This window comes from Ictidomys tridecemlineatus, chromosome 3 (assembly GCF_052094955.1).
Source record: "Ictidomys tridecemlineatus isolate mIctTri1 chromosome 3, mIctTri1.hap1, whole genome shotgun sequence".
NCBI lineage: Eukaryota > Metazoa > Chordata > Mammalia > Rodentia > Sciuridae > Ictidomys > Ictidomys tridecemlineatus.
In genome coordinates this window covers 106,018,325-106,037,579 of record NC_135479.1, presented here as the reverse complement: position 1 = coordinate 106,037,579, position 19,255 = coordinate 106,018,325, and the positions used below count along the sequence as shown (strand labels likewise).

Sequence of the window (19,255 nt, the reverse complement as noted above, 5' to 3'; positions counted from 1 at the left end):
TTGTCTTTATTATAATTCTGCTGAGATCACTGCGATGGAGATTACAGAGGGATATTTAGTCTGTAGCTATTAAAACCCCAAATCATAAAGTGTTTTGGCTCACCTGCAGGGCTGCCGCAGTCTGGCTGGGCACAAAATCACGAGCCACCACAGCCTTGTAGATTCAAACAGCAATTCTTTATTCTCAAACTCACACCGGCACTCTACAAGCACATTCTGGGGAAAATCCACACCTCCACTGGGCTCTGTATCCCAAAAAACTCTCTGAATCCCGGAGAACTCAATGGGAACTCAAGGAACAGCGGGCCTGAGGCAGCAGGATGCGCCCTATTCCCAGCAGGGTACACCTTAAACCTGGAACCGCCCTAAACCCAAGGAGCGGGATACTCCCTAATCCCAGCAGGATACACCCTAAACCTGGATCCGCCCTGGTCCTTGAGCAAGGTCACCTTTCATGCAATGTCACTGCAAATGACCTGGGTCATGCCATGCGTCATTCTTACTTGGCAATGGCTCTCAGCACAGGGCACTTCTCTGTTACTGAGATCTTCTATTTTAGTGATTAAGACAGAAAATATCTAAGTAGGGAGACAAACCTGAGAACCAAAAAGTTATCATAAAATTTACTTTTTCTTGCTCCCTTGATGTACGTGCTAATAATTGCAAATGTTGTATCTTCTTCCATTATTCTATCAAAAGGAGATTCATATATAGGGAGTATATAGGTAGACACAAAGCAGCTGAATTTTCTCACCTTCCCCTCTTTTTTTGGGGGGGGGGCGTGGGGTGGGTTGCTGAGTATTCAGCATGTGATTTTTATGTTTGTGGATTTTAAGCATTTACTCCTGCATTTGAGTTTTAATTCTTTTGTCCCACCTTTCCAAACCAATAGTACCTCTGTAGGTAGAATGCAAGAATTGCAGTCTACAAATCCGTCATGGTGACTGCCACTAATGAGGCTGCTACTGTTTCTGTAGGCTCCTGTAGTTCTCTACCATCTTCTCTCTTCCCCCATGTGGGATTACAGAAATCTTTGGCACAGTTGGGAACCTCCTGGGCCTGTAAACAAGACTCCCTAGAGGAACAGATTAGTCTCTCCTTTGTGATGTCTTTAACTTCCTCTTATCAGGACCTCAGTAATCTGTTTTGGGACTATCATACTTTTTCTTTCTACTTCTTCAGCATTAACTGCTTCTTACCTTGAAAGTTATTTTTCTAATCGGCTCGGCTTTTTTGTAAAACAAAATCCAGAGAGTAAGGAGAGCTAATTCTGCTTTCTTGTCACATGCATTAAAACTTTTGCAGTGAGAAAGCCTAGGGGACAACAGGTTGAGAAAATTAGATCTAAAAACATTAATGCTCAGCTATATTAATTTAATCCTAGAGGCAACTACAGTTATGGGAGGGAATAATTTCATAAAAGTCTAGAGCATTTATTGCCATGCAAAGATACTTTTTTTTTTTTTTTTTTTTACCAAAAGCTAAAAAGCTATTAGGAAACTACAAAGATTAAGTAACAAAAGTACAATAAAATTGAAACACACACACACATACACGCGCCAGCATGAAACGGTGGGTATCCCTAGAATCCACATTTCATAAACAGCCTTTTAGGAAGAGTATGTCACAGCTGAATTGGTGAAGACACCTGAGATTGACTAAGGTCTCATTAATATTGTCTTGATTTCTGCTTTATATTCTCGTTGATATTTTTCTCTAATCTACTGGTTAAAAGCCTAATATCTGAATGTATTGGCAATACCAAATACACTAAGTCCATAGTTTCATCACAGCAGTAGATAAAAGAATTTTAGGCGAGGGAAGCTGTAAACTAAAAGCTGGTAATTCTTTTGCAACCGTCATCTCTAGGAAATTTCACAAAATGATAAAAAAAAGGGGGGGTGGGGGGAAGAAGGGCGGGCGAGAGGACTTCCTAATGAGTCCTAAGGTTCCTACTAAATCTTTCACTTCTCTGAATACAAGAGAGCTCTAAAGCCCCTTCTATGCTCAGATACCCCATGTGGGTCTAAGTCTCCACAACGTAGAGACAAAGGGCAACTCAGCTCAAAGGACGATGCACGTGTGCCCTCGGGGCTGTGGAGACTTCGGGGACCACGGAACTCCTGAAGTAACTATGGCAGTGGCTTTAAAATCCTAGCATCACACCGTGACAGCGTGCCTCCATGTAATAAACATTCCCACAAAGATGCCTCAAGAAACCCTCAGCCGTCCTAGCGTAGCTCAGGCCCGCCCGACCTCGCCTCTCCCGCAGCCCTCAGCGCCAAGACGCTTCCTCAGGCGGGACCCCAGCCCGCGAGGCACACCACACCCACCCAAGCGCCCCACAACAGAGGAGCTGCTCTCTCTCCCAGCACCTCTGCGAGTTTGGCCGCTTGCGCCTTTTGCGCAGGCGTAGAAAGCTGGGCGTCCGCCTCAGGCCGCGCCCTGTTGCTCACGCCCCCACCTCTGCTGGCGCCAGCGGCCGTTTACTTTCGAACGGCGGCCCCGCGCTTTTTCCCATTGGCAGATGTTGCGCAGTTGAACGTTGCTTGGAGACTGCGTCTGCGCAGTCAGGCTCTGCAAGGCCCCGCCTCTTTGGGGCACCTGAAGTCCTTTGGGGCGGAGGACTGGGACGCCTGGCACCTCTCATCTGGCGGCTGCTGTGGTGTTGTGTGTCCTCGTGGTGGACTTACCTCGTCGCCCACCTCCTCGCTGTGAGTCTGAGGACTTTCTTTTCCGATCTGAGAAGGCGGCTGTAAGTCCCTTTTCTTTTGCTGTAACGCAGGCTGCTGTACTGGTGTATTTGGCGGGGAAGGTGGGGGCTTGATGATGGAGAGGGTGGGTGGGCTTGGGTGCTGCATCCATTCCCTTGTTGCCACATGTGTTTGGGGAACAACTTCCCTTTCTGCACTCTGGAACTGCATTGCTCTGAAGGAGAAGGTGCTCTGTTAGGGGTGATGGTGAGCTTAGCGGGACTATGCCGAAAGGGTCAACCTTGGCGGAGCCTGGGGCGGGGGAGATCGCGGCTGTGGAGGTGGCGCGTTAGCTGGGAGCCTGAGGAGGTTTGTTAGAAACCTTCGAGAAGGGGAAGGAAGAGTGCTGCCATTTTGAGCCCCTTCTTTGTGTGAAGTTTTTACAGACTTAACAGGGGAAGTTGTTAGTATGCCCATTTTGCAGATTTGAAACTTCACTTTTGAGAGTATTAGTTAAAACAGACCCAGAGTCCTACAACTTTTCTGTACCAGAACTGTGAGATTTGAATAACCTAAATCAATAGAGATTTGACTTGAGTGGTCAAGTCTTTTACGGATGCTTCTTGTCTTTCTGTTAATTTTAAGCAATCTAAAATGACTGGATATTTTGTTCGTCGTCACCATGTTAGTTAATAGCGTCGAAAGCTCGTTGAGATATTTGATGCCGTTAAAAGAGTTCCTTTGTATGCTGGGCGCAGTGACCCACCCCTGTAATCCCAGCGGCTCAGAAAGCTGAGGCAGAAGGAGCACAGTTTCCAAGCCAGCTTCAGCAGTTTAGCGAGAGACCCTGTCTCAAAAAGGTCTGGGGATGGGGCTCAGTGATTTAAGTGCCTGGGCTCAATCCTCAGTACAAAAAAAAAAAAAAGTTCCTTTGTGTCAAAATTGGGTTTTCAAGATGCAAACGATAGCTCCACTTGCAGTCCAACAACTGTTGGCATTTGTCACTACTTTTCTAAAAACACAATGAAGTCTAAGTTCTGAAAGGTACACATCAAAGACAGTGAATTAGCAGTCATTCCCGTGACATCGTATTTAATATATTTTTTTTTTGAGAAACTAAATCTGAATACTAAAGATAAAATTATTTTAATTTTAGAACAACAAAGAATCTGGAAAAGTTGGAGAAGATAAAGTATATCCAGTATCCGAAACAGGAGATCAATAAAGGAGGTAAACTCAGAGCTTAAGTGAATTAGATTTTTATGATTTCATAGTGTATGATTTAAACTGTAAGGTGAAATTTAAAAGTCTCTTGAAAAAAGGTATACGTTGGTGGTGTATAAAATTATAACATTATAGAAGGAGCATAAAGTGAAAAGTAAATAATGCTGTCATCTGACTTTAAAGGTAGTCATTGTTGACGCTTCCATACCATTCCAGAAATTTTACAAGGATGTGTACATCTCAAAACACACACACACACACACACACACAAATTGAATTATTTCATACATACAGATATGCAAATTAAATTTTTTGTTATTTGGATAAATTTTTATTATGCATTTACATATTGATCTCAATCATTTTTGGTGAGTCATAACTAGCTGTCCTTTGAAGGAAGGTATCATAATCTAATCAAGCAAGGTGCAAATTTGACTTTAGGTAATGCTAATATTGACCTTTGAGTAAATATTTTGCTGAGTATTTTTCACTATATTTTCACTTTGAAAAGTATTAAAAAAGCAATTAAAACCTTTTCATTAGTGCTTTCTTATTTTGGGGAAAAAACAGGTTGATATCATAATAAAAGAAAAAAGTACACAATGGGTAAAGAATTAAAATCATATCTGATCATAGAATTTTTTTCTTTTTAAGTTGAGAGTTATGGTGATGCTTTATTATTTTTGTGTATATTTATACATGGCAAAGTGATTTCTAAAAATTTTCTCTTATGCTGGTCATGTATACCTATCATTCCTAGCTATTCTGGAGGTTGAGGCAGGAGGTTGAAAGTTAAAAGTTACTGGGAAATTTAGAGGAGATCCTGACTCAAAATAAAATTTAAAAAGGCTGAGGATGTAGCAAAGTGGTAGAGCTCTTTCATGCGTGAGGCTATGGATTCAATCCCTAGTGCCACATATACAAAAATCATGTATGTATGTAGGTGATAACAGTGGTAGCTGTTCTTAAGGAAGTCTTGAATTGCGTGAAATGCAGTTTTTATCAGGACCACAAAGATGTGAGCCCCAGTCTGGGTGATGGCACCACTTGAATTTTCCTAGACTTTCTTACCAGAAGTCCTGTGATAAGTCATCTAACTCTGTAATACAGTAAATATCATTTCTTTTCAAATATTACAAAATCTAATAAATGTTTTATAACCATTCTCATGTTTGGAGATGAAAGACAGTAAAGCTTTATGAATTTGAAACCTAAAAAGTTGTTTACAGAGGAGAATGAGTATAGTATTTTTGATGTTGCCTAATTCTCCTTCTATTATCATCATATCTGTTATCTTATATGCTGGTTAGATACTATGGAGGCACAAGTCAGCCCTTTCTGGTGAAAGACTTCATAAAAAGTTTGGAAGTTCAAACATGTTTTTGACATTTAAACACAAGAAATTTGTGAAATAATTTGTAAGTAGATAATTCAGCCTCATTTTTCTGAGATTTAAAAAATATTCATATTTCTTGGTGCTTTCAAAAAAAAAGTGGGAAACTTGAACTAAGTAGTTAAGCTTTTAGTACTCACTGGAGGAAAATATGTGTCTTTGATTTTCCTTTTGGTATCAGGGATTGAACCCAGAGGCACTTAACCACTGAGTCACATCTCCAGCCCTTTTTTATATTTTATTTAGAGAGAAGAGTTTTGCGGAGTTCATCAGGGCCTCACTCAGTTGCTGAGGCTGGCTTGGAACTCAGAATCCTTCTCCCTCAGCCTCCCAGACTGCTGGGCTTATGGGCGCGTACCACTGCACCCAGCATTTTTTTTGTGTGTGTGTGTTTTAAAAGCATGAAATAATATAAACTGATTTTGAGATTATTTTGGCAGAGGAAAGACTTGATAATAATCATGACAGTTAAAAACTTTTTTTAGGTTTTTTATTGTATTAAAATACATAACATGGGGCTGGGGTTGTGGCTCAGCGGTAGAGTACTTGCCTAGCTTGTGTGAGGCTCTGGGTTCGAGCCTTAGCACCATATAAAAATAAACAAAAAATAAAGGTATTATGTCTGCCTACAACTAAAAAACTAAAAAAATAAAATTATTGTGTCCCAACTACAACTGAAAAAATGTATACATAACATGATTTTAATATTTTTTAAAAAAATTCAGTTTCTTTTTTAAAAATTTTTTTTAGTTGTACATAATACTTTTAGTTGTACATAATACCTTTATTTACTTTTTTGTGGTGCTGAGGAGCGAACCCAGGGCTTCACACATGCTAGTCAAGCACTCTACTGCTGCTGAGCCACAACCCCAGTCCTAACATTTAAATTATTCATTTTAAGAAATGTACGGTTCAGTGGCATTATATACATTCTCATTTTTTTTTTTTTGTTAACTATTTCCAGAATGTTTTCATCTTCCTAGACTGAAGTTCTGCACTCATTAACCAATAACTACAGTCTCCCCTCTCTCAGGTCCTGACAACTGCCATTCTACTTCCTTTCTCTGGATTGCTTACTTTTTTTCATACTGTTTTTCAGATCTAATGTGAAAAATGGATTTTTTCTTCCATTGACATAATTGAATGAATTGTATTAATAGATTTTCTGCAACTGAATTAACTATTTCTGATGTTATTAGTACCAGTATATTATTAGTATGTTATTTAGTACTGGTAGAGTGGTAGAGTATTATGTGTATACACACAAGTGAGTGCACGCATATGCTGGGGATTGAATCTAGGGCCTCCCTCATGCTAATCATGTTTACCACTGAACTACTCTTTTAGCCGAGTCACGATACAATATTTTTTTATACTCCTGAATTGTTTTTGTTAATGTTGTGTGTAGGATTTTACATCAGTTTCCTTTTGTTTTTTTTTGGTTCCAGGGGTTGAACCTAGGAGTGCTTAGCCACTGAGCCACATCTCTAACCCTTTTTAAATTTTTTTTTATTTTTGAGACAGGGTCTTGCTGAGTTGCTGAGGCTGGCTTTTAACTTGTGATCCTTTCTGTTTCTGCCTCCTGAACTTCTGGGATTACAGGTGTAGGGTGTCCTGCTGGCTTAGTTTCCATTTTTGAAATTGGCCTATTTTTAGTTTATATTCTGTTAGATTTTGGAATCTTGTTATACTGTCTTCAAAACAATTTGCAAACTTCTTATATTTACTTTCTGTTACAGTTGAGCAAGAAATTGTTTCTTTAACATTTGACAGAACTCAAGAGACTCTTCCCTCCTTCCACCCCTCAGTAGATACCCTATGAGCCCTGGTCCTGGTCCCAGAGTATTTTGGAATCCAGGTATTTCTTGCACATATTAGGCAAGAGCTTGACCAGTGAGCTACATTCCCATCCCCATTCCTTTTTTTTTTTTTAATAAAAATTTGAGAAGGTTGTTGCTCAGGCTGGCCTTGAACTTGGGATCCTCCTACCTTATTCTCTTGTGTGGCTGACATTACAGGATTGTGTTATTACCTAGCTTTAAAACAGCAAGTATTAAAACATAGTTTTTATGGATCAGAAATCTAGGAGTGGCTTAGCTGGTGCCTTATGTCCGCTGCCACTTAATGAGTTTGAAGTGAAGCTGTTGGAGTCATAGACTTTACTGGGCCTGAAGTATTGCTTTCAAGCTCACTTATGTGGAAGCTTGCAGTCTTAGTTCCTTGTGGGGTATTATACTTAAGGGCTTAGTTCCTCACCATACCAAGTGTGCCTTGGTCTGCTTATAACATTGGTAGCTTGTTTCCCTTAGTGAGAGTGCTTCAAGAGAGGTACAGAGACAGAAGCTGTGGTCTTTTATTACTTGCAGTGAAGTACCTTCACTTCCGTGTATTTTCTGTGTTAGAAGGGAGTCACTTGGTTCAGTCCACACTCAAGGGGAGGAGATTAGAAAAGAACCCAGAAAGTAGAGGTTGTTGGGGGCCATTTTAGAGGCTGACTGCCTATCACAGATAGCTAAGGCTTGTTTATTTATTAAAATAAACAAACCAGCTTAAGAGGGTTTCTTTGTAAGGTTTGTCACTCTAACAATTTATTTTTGGTACTGAAGATTGAACCAGGGTGCTCAACCCAGGGTGCTCAACCACTGAGCCACATCCCCAGGGCACCCCTTTTTAATATTTTATATATATATATATATATATCTCCCCTTTTTAATATATATATATATATTTATATATATATATATATATATATATTAGTTGTAGGTGGACACCATATTTTTATTTATATGAATAAATATGAGGTTTGAACCCAGTGCCTCACCCATATGAGGAAAGGGCTCTATTAACTGAGCCCCAGCCCCAGCCCTTTTAATATTTTGAGACAGGATCTAGCTAAGTTGCTTGGGGCCTCAGCAGGCTGCCTTTGAACTTGAAATCCTTTTGTCTTGCTGTGATTACAGGCGGTTCATCACTGTGCCTGGCTTTACTCTTGCAAATTTGTGTTTTCTTTCTTTTTTTCTTGTTGATATTGAGAATGAACCCAGGACCTCATTCATGCTAGCACTCTTGCCACTGAGCTAAATCCTACTACAATTTTAATTTTTCTAGTACCTTTATTATTTTATTCAGGTTGTTTTTTGAGAAATGGGGTCTGGCTGTGTTGCCCAGGCTGGTATTGAACTTGTGGGCTCAAGTGATTCTCCTCCCTAAGCTTACAAGGTAGCTAGAGTATAGACATTTACTGTTGTACTTGACTCAAACTGTTTTTTAGCAGAATCTTCATTTTTATATTCCTTCTTTTTTTCTTTGATTAATGAAAGTGTATGGCTTCAGTTTTGTCTGTAGAATTTTTTTTTTCACTCATTATATATATTTTGATTATCTACTGTGTAACAAAATTCTGAAGATTTGGCTAGTTGTAAGTCCAAGAAGTTTTTTTCACTAACATCTGACATCTCATTGCTTTTCCACCTGGCCTCCCTTCAGCAGAGTATCCTAGATTTCTATTCTATTTTTTTATATATTTATTTTTAAGTTTTAGATGGACACAATATCTTTATTTAACATTTATGTGGTGCTGAGGATTGAACCTAGTCCCTTGTGCATGCTAGGTGAGCACTCTACCACTGAGCCACAACACCAGCCCTAGCCTAGATCTCTTATATAGCAACTGGTTGCCAGAATTCTTCCTCTTTTTTTTTCTTAATTGACAGTTCTGGGGATTGAGCCCAGGTCCTTGAGCATGCTAAGCAAGCACACTGTACCACCGGGCTACACACCCAGCCCAGCCAGACATCTTAAGGGCTATACCTAGAACTCAAAACATTGCTTCAACCGTATCCTATGGGTCAGAGCCATCTCTTATTTTCCTAGTGGGAGAATAGATTTCATCTCTTGACTGGAGAGTAGCAAAAAGGGCACATCATAGAAAGCATATATGAGAGATAATTGTGGCCATTCTTTTTTTGAAAATTAGGATCATCCAAAAAAAAAAAAAAATTAGGATCATCCAGAGGAGAATCTTGAGACCATTATAGTTTTGTTTTGCTTTTTTCATCCTGCCTTTCTGCCTGTGTGCTTGTAGGGTTGTCCATGTATCTTTAACATTTTATAAATTTTTAAAAAATTTAGGGGTTTAGCAAAATTGCCCAGTCTCGCCACCAGCTTGCAGTCCCACTTCAGCCTCTCTAGTAGTTTGGAATTTAGGCTAGAATCACCACAGCTGGCTAACATATTTTTATTTGCATGTTAATGATTAAAAGTGAAACCATTGTGTAATAAAAATAGCAGACCCTTGCCCATACTTTCCCTACTCATGATTCCTACTGTCCAGAAATAAAATCCTCTCTTTTAACTGTTTCTTTTGGTATTTACTTCTGTATTTTCAAATAATATGCTTTTACTATTTTTTTCCCCCAAGTATGTAATGGCTTTCTTATAAGGGAAGATTAGTAATTAGTTTTTGCTGGGCACAGTGGCCCATTCCTGTAATCCCAGTGATTTAGGAGGCTGAGACAGGAGAGTTTGAGGCCAGCCTGGACAACCTAGTGAGACCTTGTCTCAAAATAAAAAATCAAGAGGGTGGGATTGTGGCTCAGTGATAGCTTACCTGTTATGTGTGAAGCACTGGGTTCGATCTCAGCACCACACAAATATAAAATAAAGATAACGTGTCACCTCAAACTAAATAATAAAAAAATTAAAAAAAAAAAAGTCAAAAGAGATGGGAATGTAGTTCAGTGGTAGAAAGTCCCTGGGTTTCAATGCCCAGAAACCTGACCCTACCCGCTCCAAAAAAAAACCCACATTTTTTTGTTGCTCTGGTAAAATCAGTTTTATGATATATGTGTGTGTGTACACATGTAATGTAATATGACTATGTTAATAAAACAGCTAGGATATATAATATTTATTCTCTTTTTATATCTATTCCTTTTTCCTAAATTTAGTTTTTTTATGACCTCTCAGTATGTTCAAGTACATGAAGAATTTTGTCAGTTCCTTTATTTACCTAAAGACACCCCTGTATGTGTCTTTTTTAGACACATTGTTCTTTAGGACTGTACTGTTGTCCTGGACTTTGTTTCCTAGTTATCCTGATGAGAATTATTGTCTTTTCTCCTGTAGTAGCTTCATTAAGAATGATTGGCAGGGTCTCATTTGTGAGAGGTTTCATGTCTGGTTACCTTTATATCAAAATGTATTTTAGGTTCCATTAAGGAAGGCTTTTTGTCCCCTGAGAATATCGAAAGCATTGCTTCATTGTTTTCTAGTTTCCAGTGTCATTATTGATGTTTTAAAACTTAGTAAATTTAAGAGGTTCATATAAAGTTGTCATCCCCTCCATCCCACTGCAGGTTGCATAAAGTTTTATTTTTTTGGTGCATAAAGTTTTATTTTTTTGTTAAAAGAAGCTTTATTGGGGTGTAAGAGGCACAACAAACTGCATCCATCTCAACTGTACAATTTTTTTTTTTTAGCTATTAGGTTATTATCTCTTTTTTAAATTTATTTTTTATTCTAATTTGTTATATATGACAGCAGAATGCCTTACAATTCATATTATACATATAGAGCACAATTTTTCATATCTCTTATTGTATACAAAGTATCATCACACCATTTGTGTCTTCATACTACTTAGGGTAACGAGGTCCATCTCATTCCACCGGCTTTTCTACCCCCATGCCCTTTTCCCTTCCCCTCCCACCCCTTTGCCCTGTCCAGTTCATCTAATCCTCCCATGCTCCCCCTCCCAACCCCACTGTGAATCATCCTCCTTATATCAGAGAAAACATTTGGCATTTTTTTGAGGGGGATTGGCTAACTTCACTTAGCATTATATTCTCCAACTCCATCCATTTACCGGACAATGCCATGATTTTAGTCTCTTTTATTGCTGAGTAATATTCCATTGTGTATATATGCCACATTTTCTTTATCTGTTCATCTACTGAAGGGCATCTAGGTTGGTTCCATAGTTTAGCTATTGTGAATTGTGCTGCTATAAACATTGATGTGGCTGTGTCCCTGTAGTATGCTGTTTTTAAGTCCTTTGGGTATAGACCAAGGAGTGGGATAGCTGGGTCAAATGTTGATTCTATTCCTAGTTTTCCAAGAAATCTCTATACTGCTTTCCATATTGGCTGCACCAATTTGCAGTCCCACCAGCAATGTATGAGTGTGCCTTTTAATCCATATCCTCACCAACACTATGTTGAGATGTAATGTAGTTTTGATTTGCATTTCTCTAGTTGCTAGGGTTGTTGAACATTTTTTTTCATATATTTGTTGATTGATTTTATATCATCTTCTGAGAAGTATCTGTTCAATTCTTTGGCCCATTTATTGATTGGGTTATTTGTTTTTTTTGGTGTTTAGCTTTTTGAGTTCTTTATATACCTTAGAGATTAGTGCTCTATCTGATGTGTAAGTGGTAAAAATTTGTTCCTAAGATGTGGGATTTCTATTCACCTCACTGATTGTTTCTTTTGCTGAGAAGCTTTTTTTGTTTGAATCCATCCCATTTATTGATTCTTGATTTTAATTCTTATGCTATTAGAGTCTTATTAAGGAAGTTGGGGCCTAATCCCACACGATAGAGATTTGGGCCTACTTTTTCTTTTATTGGACACAAGGTCTCTGGTTTAATTCCTAGGTCCTTGATCCACTTTGAGTTGAGTTTTGTGCATGGTGAGAGATAGGGTTTAATTTCATTTTGTTGCATATGGATTTCCTGTTTCTCCAGCACCATTTGTTGAAGAGGTTATCCTTTCTCCAGTGTATGTTTTAGACACCTCTGTCTAATATAAGATAATTGTAATTATGTGGGTTAGTCTCTGTGTCCTCTATTCTGTGCCATTGGTCTACAGTGTCATACTGATCTCTGGAAAAATAGTGCCCAAGTGTGATAGCAAACTGTAATCCTGTAGTTCTTAGGTAGTAACCAGTCATAAAGTTCCTGGCCTTATTAAAAAAATTTTTTTTTGGCATGTCCCTTTTAAGTTATGATTTCTATCTAATTTGATACCCACAGTTTTTAAGAAGTCTGCAAGAGGGTAGTCAGAATAAAATTTGATTCACTGATATTTAAATTTAATCTGTAAGTTTCTGGTTAAATTTTAATAAAAATTCTACATACTGTAGTAGTAACTTTGAGACCATGATTTTTTATTCTATTATGTTCCATTTTATATAAGCACTGGAGATGGCTTATTATTATTATTATTATTTGAATATTCTCATTCTAAAGAATTCTAATTCAAGCTTTTGGGTCCCTAAATACATTCTCAGAGAAGTTTTCTCTAGCATTTTGACAAGTATAGAAATAGGGCTTTGGAATGAAATGTTAAGTTTTTAGGGCTAGTTATGCTTCTTATACATTAAATAACTCTAATAATATTAAATCTAGGTTGAATGTCTATTTAAATTTTTTTCTAGCTGCTCTGTGTATTCCTTCATTGTGCATGTGACATCACTGAAATACTCTTGAGAAATATGTTTGTTTTTCTTGGATGGTTTTTGAATGACTTCAGTGTCTCTGTAGGTGTGAGGTAGAGTTGTAAAGGTTTTCCAGCATGCATTCACTTGAATTTATCTGCAGTGACTATTATCTTCTATGCTATTGCCCAATTAACTTTAGTTTCCTGGAATGCTTCACAATTCAAATTTAGTCTCTGTATGACACATCTTGGCTCATTAGGGATCTGAATTTTGTCAGTCTGAATAGAGTATTTCCTGATGGACTCTCCTGCTAAAGCTTTTCCTAAATAGAAATTTTGCTATTAAAAAAAACTTTTAAGATTCAACCAATGGGGAATGAATGTTTAATGTGTTAAGTTGTGTGTGTAGATTGTAGAAATATAGCATAGTTTAGACATAATTCCTAACCTTATTCAATTTTTTTTTTTTTTTTTAATTGAACCTTGGAATGCTTAACCGCTGAGCTACATCTCTAGACCTTTATTTCTCGAGACAGGGTCTCACCAAGTTGTCAACACTGGCCTCCTTGTGATCCTGCCACCTTACTTAGCCTCGAAAGTTGCTGGGATTGTAGGTCTGAGCCACTGTGCCTGGTACAAAATTCTTCATAAATAAAATCTCTTATGTGCTATGAAATAAAAGTGCAATAAGATTAACAGTCCTAAACTGGTGCAGAGCCAGCTTCATGCTGAAGGATAGGAGTTTGGCATATAGTAAAGGAAGCTAAACAGCTAAAGTCTACAGAGGTTTTTAATCTTTCTTAAAAGTGTATTTAGTTATTTTTAGATGCTGTTTTCACAGACTTTTAATCTAAAAATCTGGTGTAATAAAGGAGGATTTGATATTCAATAGTATTTTACATGAATAGCACTTGGATTTTCTTGTTTTGTGTGTTTTAACAGTGGTATAACTTATTTTTTTTCCCATCAAAGGGGTAAGTCAGGCTTCTGTTGTTGAAAATATCAATAGCTTGAGAAGAAGTCTTTACTTGTGTCAGTAAATTTCTGAACTATTACTGGATTTATTTTTCTGTCTCATACACATTTTTTAGTGAAGGAAAGATGATTAATGGTGTCCTTTATCTTCTTTAGCATCTGTACTTTAGTTTTTCACTACTCAGTGCTTCAGAGTCATCAGAATCAACTTTTTCATATTTCGAACTGATTTTTATTTCAAGGTCTATTTAAAATCCTTTTCTTTTCCAAATATTCAAGTTAAAATTATTGCTTTAGAAAATTTCACTGTGGACTGGTTTAATTCCTAGCTCATTGGTAAAGGGCTTTCTTAGCATGTACAAGGCTATATTCTGTTTTCAGCACTGCAAAAACAGCAGCATTCATCTATAATCCCAGCAATTTGGGAGACTGAGACAGGATTGCAAGTTAGAAGTCAGTCTAGGCAATTTAGTGAGATCCTATCTAAAACAAACAAACAAAAAAGGACTGGGTTGATGTTCAGTTCCCAGCACAAAAAGAACAAAACATGAATGAGCCAACTGGGGACTATGTTTCCTTTTGAATTAAAGAACTGAGCCAACTTGAAGCATGTTTTTTCCTTTTGAATTAAAAAATATTATATTGCTAACTCTGTGTAAACATTATGTAGTAGAAATATTTATTTTTGTTTATTCATTATATACATATCTTTTGACAGTGCAAACTTTCTTATTGAAAATGTTAAATTCATTTAGCTATAAATTTTGATTTTAGCATAATGAAAAAAAGTTGTATATAGTAGTTGTAATTAGATTTCAGCAGAATATTTTGAATTTTTCTTAAGTGTTCAGTACACGGTAACAAATTTAAACGACTTATTTGAAGCATTGTATTACATTTTGCTTGGGTTGACTTTTCAATAAACTCTTAAAGATTATCAATTCAATATTAGATTAGGATTTGAATTACTAAGAATGTCATTTTAAAAAATTTTTAATAATTGTCCTTTTCAGTGACAAGTATAGTGGAGGTTAATGACTGAAACTTTATATAAATAGATGTATTTGTTATATGTAAACTTTAAATATACTTCTTTCTCTTGACAGGAAATGCACAATTTTGAGGATGAGTTAACGTGTCCCATTTGTTACAGTATATTTGAAGATCCTCGTGTACTACCATGCTCTCATACATTTTGTAGAAATTGTTTGGAAAATGTTCTTCAGGCATCTGGTAACTTTTATATATGGAGACCTTTACGAATTCCACTCAAGTGCCCTAATTGCAGAAGTATTATTGAAATTGCTCCAACTGGTATTGAATCATTACCTGTTAATTTTGCATTAAGGGCTATTATTGAAAAGTACCAGCAAGAAGACCATCCAGATATTGTCACCTGCCCTGAACATTATCGGCAGCCATTAAATGTTTATTGTCTTCTAGATAAAAAATTAGTTTGTGGTCATTGCCTCACTATAGGTCAACATCATGGTCATCCTATAGATGACCTTCAAAGTGCTTATCTGAAAGAAAAGGACACACCTCAAAAACTGCTTAAACAGTTAACTGATACACACTGGACAGATCTTACTCGTCTTATTGAAAAGCTAGAGGAACAAAAATCGCATTCTGAGAAAATGGTCCAAGGTGATAAGGAAGTTGTTCTCCAGTATTTTAAGGAGCTTATGGATACGTTGGAACAGAAAAAAAAATTTTTCCTAACAGCTCTCTGTGATGTTGGCAATCTGATTAATCAAAAATATACTCCGCAAATTGAAAGAATGAAAGAAATAAGAGAGCAGCAGCTTGAATTAATGACAGTGACAACTTCATTACAAGATGAGTCTCCACTTAAATTTCTTGAAAAAATTGATGATGTTCGCCAACGTGTGCAGATCTTGAAACAAAGACCACTTCCTGAGGTCCAGCCTGTTGAAATTTATCCTCGAGTAAGCAAAATATTAAAAGAAGAGTGGAGCAGAACAGAAATTGGACAAATTAAGAAAGCTCTCATTCCTGAAATGAAAATCTCTTCAAAAAGAATGCCATGTTCCTGGCCTGATAAGGATGAAAAAGAAGTAGAATTTTTTAAAATTTTAAACATTGTTATAGTTACACTAATTTCAGTGATATTAATGTTGATACTCTTTTTCAACCAACACATAATAACCTTCTTAAATGAAATCACTTCAATATGTTTTTCTGAAGTCTCTCTGTCTATTTACCAAAGTTTATCTAACAATCTAAATGATTTAAGAAATATACTGTGTCATACCTTATATTTGCTAAAGGAATTCATGTGGAAAATAGTTTCTTATTGAAAACTTAAATCAGAATTGTAAATAGGCTCATTGTATATAGCACAAGCTAACCACTGCTAAATGGAGAAATAGGGGTAGCATAAATAGCAACCAGACTTGATTTGCAACAAATATATAGAAATATTAAAACTTATGCTTTTGTTGAAGAGATGTCAGACATAATAGTTAAGTCATAATTAGGAAACTACAATAAAATCTAGTAATTGATTTGGAAATTAATTTTTATTGGTTTGAATGAAAGAGGTTGACTTAAAGCTGCTGGGACCATTTAAACATTTTATGCTATTGGCTTTGCATTTTTCTCTCTAGCTTTTAGATTAAAAGATGGCAAAATTCTCAAAAAAAAAAAAAGCCTTTGAATGGATGAATAAGGATGTTAAAAGATTAAAAGATCAAGCATCGAAGTCTTGTGACAAAGGACTGCTTTAAGATCTTTTTGGTCAAACAGAACTAGATAAAGAGCGCCAAAATGTTAACACTTTTCCAAATAAAGCTTTTGGATAGTCAATATTAGTGAACAATGACAATTTCTAATATTAAGATTTGTCATTCGGGAGCTGAGTGTGGTGGTATAGGCCTGTAGTCCTAGTTATTTGGGAGGCTGAGTTATAAGAATCTCAAGTTCAAGGTCAGCCTGGGCAATATAGCAAGATCCCTTCCCCCAGCTCGTTTCTCAAAAAAAAGTTTTTTGTTTTTTTTTTTTTTTTTTTTTTAAGAACTGGGGTTATGGCTCAGTAGTGGAGCTCTTGCCTATGTGATCTACAGCACTACCAAAAAATATTTTGTAATGTTTTAGTCAAATCAGTTCTTGGATAAAAACTGTAAAACATGTTACTAGATAGTCATGCTGATGATATACTTCATTTCCAACAGATTTTGATAGCATTATATTCATCTTAAAATAAAATTTTGTCACATGTTCCCTTGGGTAATGCAAATTTATATTGAACTTTTCTTAAGGGATGAGCCTATTAAGCCAGAACTCACTCAAATTCCCTTAATGGGCTGTAGTTGTGGTGCTTGCTGGAGGACTTTTGGCCCATTACCTGTAAAATCCAGAGCATACAAACTCCAAAAATCCCAGACTGGCTGCTCTTGGATGACCTTTCTGGGCCTTATTTGGTTCAGAGACTTTCCAGGTCAGTAATGTTCTTAGCCCTACAGATTATGTATAGGTAGGTTATAATGAATGAATGTAACTTTGTTCAGGGAACTAGTTCTTAAGGAACTCCTTAGGTCTTATTACCAGCCGAGATTAAGTCAACACAGATGATGGCATTACATTGATATAGGATCACAATTGGTCTACATTCAGCACAATCATTGTGTGGTCAGAACATTGGAAGGGTGTTAATGAGAGGTGAGTTATGTCCAGCTATTAAAGACAATTTTAAGAAACAGCGGTATCTGGTACATAGACTTTAAGCACTAAATGTTTGCTTAGAAATCTAAAAAAGCAATAAAGGACATTGTAGTTTAATGACCATTAAGATCAAATTCAATTATCTTATGTTTCCAGTAACTATTAGCAAAAAATGTGCTAGCTTAACCCATTTTTTTGCACATAAGAAAACACACAAGGTCATATAGGTAGTAACACATGGGAGAACCCATGGATTCTTTTCAGTTTATGCTCAAATTGAATTGGCCAAGACTAATTAATAAATTAGGTGTTCTAATAATTACTTGTAGCTAGAAATCAAAGTGTATGCCCATTAACAGCAATTTAGGCTTGACATGAGATTACTATGCTTCTTTTGTATTTCACAGGATGAGACTGTACCCCTTTAAGTACATAATCTTGAAATTTTCTTATGTGTAAGTATTTCATTTTAATAAACTCCTTTTGGTATTTTATTTGCATTGACTGGCTTAATGTGGTCAAAATTAGGATGGTAGCTCTGGAATTTTCATATGGGCACTAGGTATTTTGTTGGTTTTAGCTGTTCAATAATTTCATTCACTTCTCCAATTTTAGTACTTGATTATAGCAGTGCTGATACAAACCATATCCCATCCCTTATTAAACTTATTTTTCCCTTATGGAACCTTGATTTCAAGCAATGACAATACTTGGAAGTTTCAGATTTTGCTTTATTTAGGTTCATGCTGCCAGTGTTTACATTTTCAATGGTTTTAGTATGATGCAAACTATGTTGGATTTTTAATACCTAATGAATGAGGAGTTAACTACTGAGGATATCTAGAGATTGAAGCGCTAAGGCAAAGACTTGATTCAATACAAAATAACTTCCTAATAAAATCCTGACAATCTGTTAGCATAATGCTATCTTGTGTGTTACCTAAGTTTTAAATGGGCACATTAAGTTTTAGAAATGTACATTTAAAACTCTTCCCTGTAAAAATTCAGAATGACTGATTTGCAACAAAATGTTCCTATTTAGGTAATAAATTGTCAGAATTAGTAAATTGAGTGGAATGCCTTAAGAATTTAAACAAGATTAGCTAGCCTTTCCAATGTAGGCCAAGTAGGGCAAGTCACCTACTCTCTGGCATTTTATTTTCCTCCAGTTTGCACTTAACAAAACACATTCTTACAATTTCCCAATATACAGAATATATATATTTTATACAGTAACAGCATAAAATAAAATAGCGTTTTGTCATACAGTTTAGGAATATTATACAACTCTAATTCAGTTTGAAGACTCTTCAGTATGAACAAGTTCAACAAAGTCCTTTTGATGCAATTTCTTTTGGGTTCACTGCAACACTTTTTGTAATATTGTATGTCTTGTAAATTCCAATAAGTCGATCTGAAATCTCAAACATGTTATTTCGAAGAGAAATTATTATGAACTGAGCATTTTTTGTTTGTTCCTAAAGAGAAAAACAATAAGGAATATTAAGTAGTAGCAGGTAAATCACATAATAAACAGCTAAACTTTGCAGTGTAAGTTCAACATTACATAGATATGTTAACACTTAATCAGTGTGAGCTTAAGAGGAAAATATGGGAACATAACTGTAGAAATCTAATAGAAAAGATCTAGAAGGAGACCTGGGATTGTAGCTGTGATTCTACTAATTTGCATCATCAATTTATTCTTCAAAATAAATAAGAAATTATTTGGTCAGTTCAGTAATAAGAAAGAATTTAAGGAATTCTATCTATATGTAATTTGTATGGAAACCACAAATCTTCCAGAATTAAAAAAAAAAACAACAAAATCCACCATTACTTAC

General features: G+C 36.3%; 2 protein-coding genes across 6 annotated transcripts in view; one reads left to right on the top strand and one right to left on the bottom strand.

The window, feature by feature from the left end:
• The first annotated feature begins 2,510 nt into the window (after positions 1 to 2,510).
• Positions 2,511 to 19,210, top strand: Trim59 (tripartite motif containing 59). Of its 4 annotated transcripts, none has more exons than XM_040270014.2 (3): positions 2,511 to 2,714; positions 3,850 to 3,923; positions 14,834 to 19,210. In XM_040270014.2, exon 3 carries the CDS (start codon positions 14,837 to 14,839, stop codon positions 16,046 to 16,048), a length of 1,212 nt encoding a protein of 403 aa, XP_040125948.1. In that variant the 5' UTR covers positions 2,511 to 2,714; positions 3,850 to 3,923; positions 14,834 to 14,836; the 3' UTR covers positions 16,049 to 19,210. The 4 variants fall into 4 exon arrangements, with proteins under 4 accessions (XP_040125948.1, XP_005338348.1, XP_077899708.1 ...); XM_005338291.5 differs by having other exon boundaries at positions 2,515 to 2,755; XM_078043582.1 differs by lacking the exon at positions 2,511 to 2,714 and adding an exon at positions 2,900 to 2,960.
• The window catches only part of Smc4 (structural maintenance of chromosomes 4), a 32,774-nt gene continuing 31,640 nt past the window's right edge, over positions 18,122 to 19,255 (bottom strand). For both annotated transcript variants that reach the window (XM_021735233.3, XM_005338289.5), the window contains exon 24: positions 18,122 to 18,889. In XM_021735233.3, coding sequence (XP_021590908.2) covers positions 18,737 to 18,889 — 153 coding nt within the window. In that variant the 3' untranslated portion in view covers positions 18,122 to 18,736. The remainder of the gene's footprint in view (positions 18,890 to 19,255) is intronic.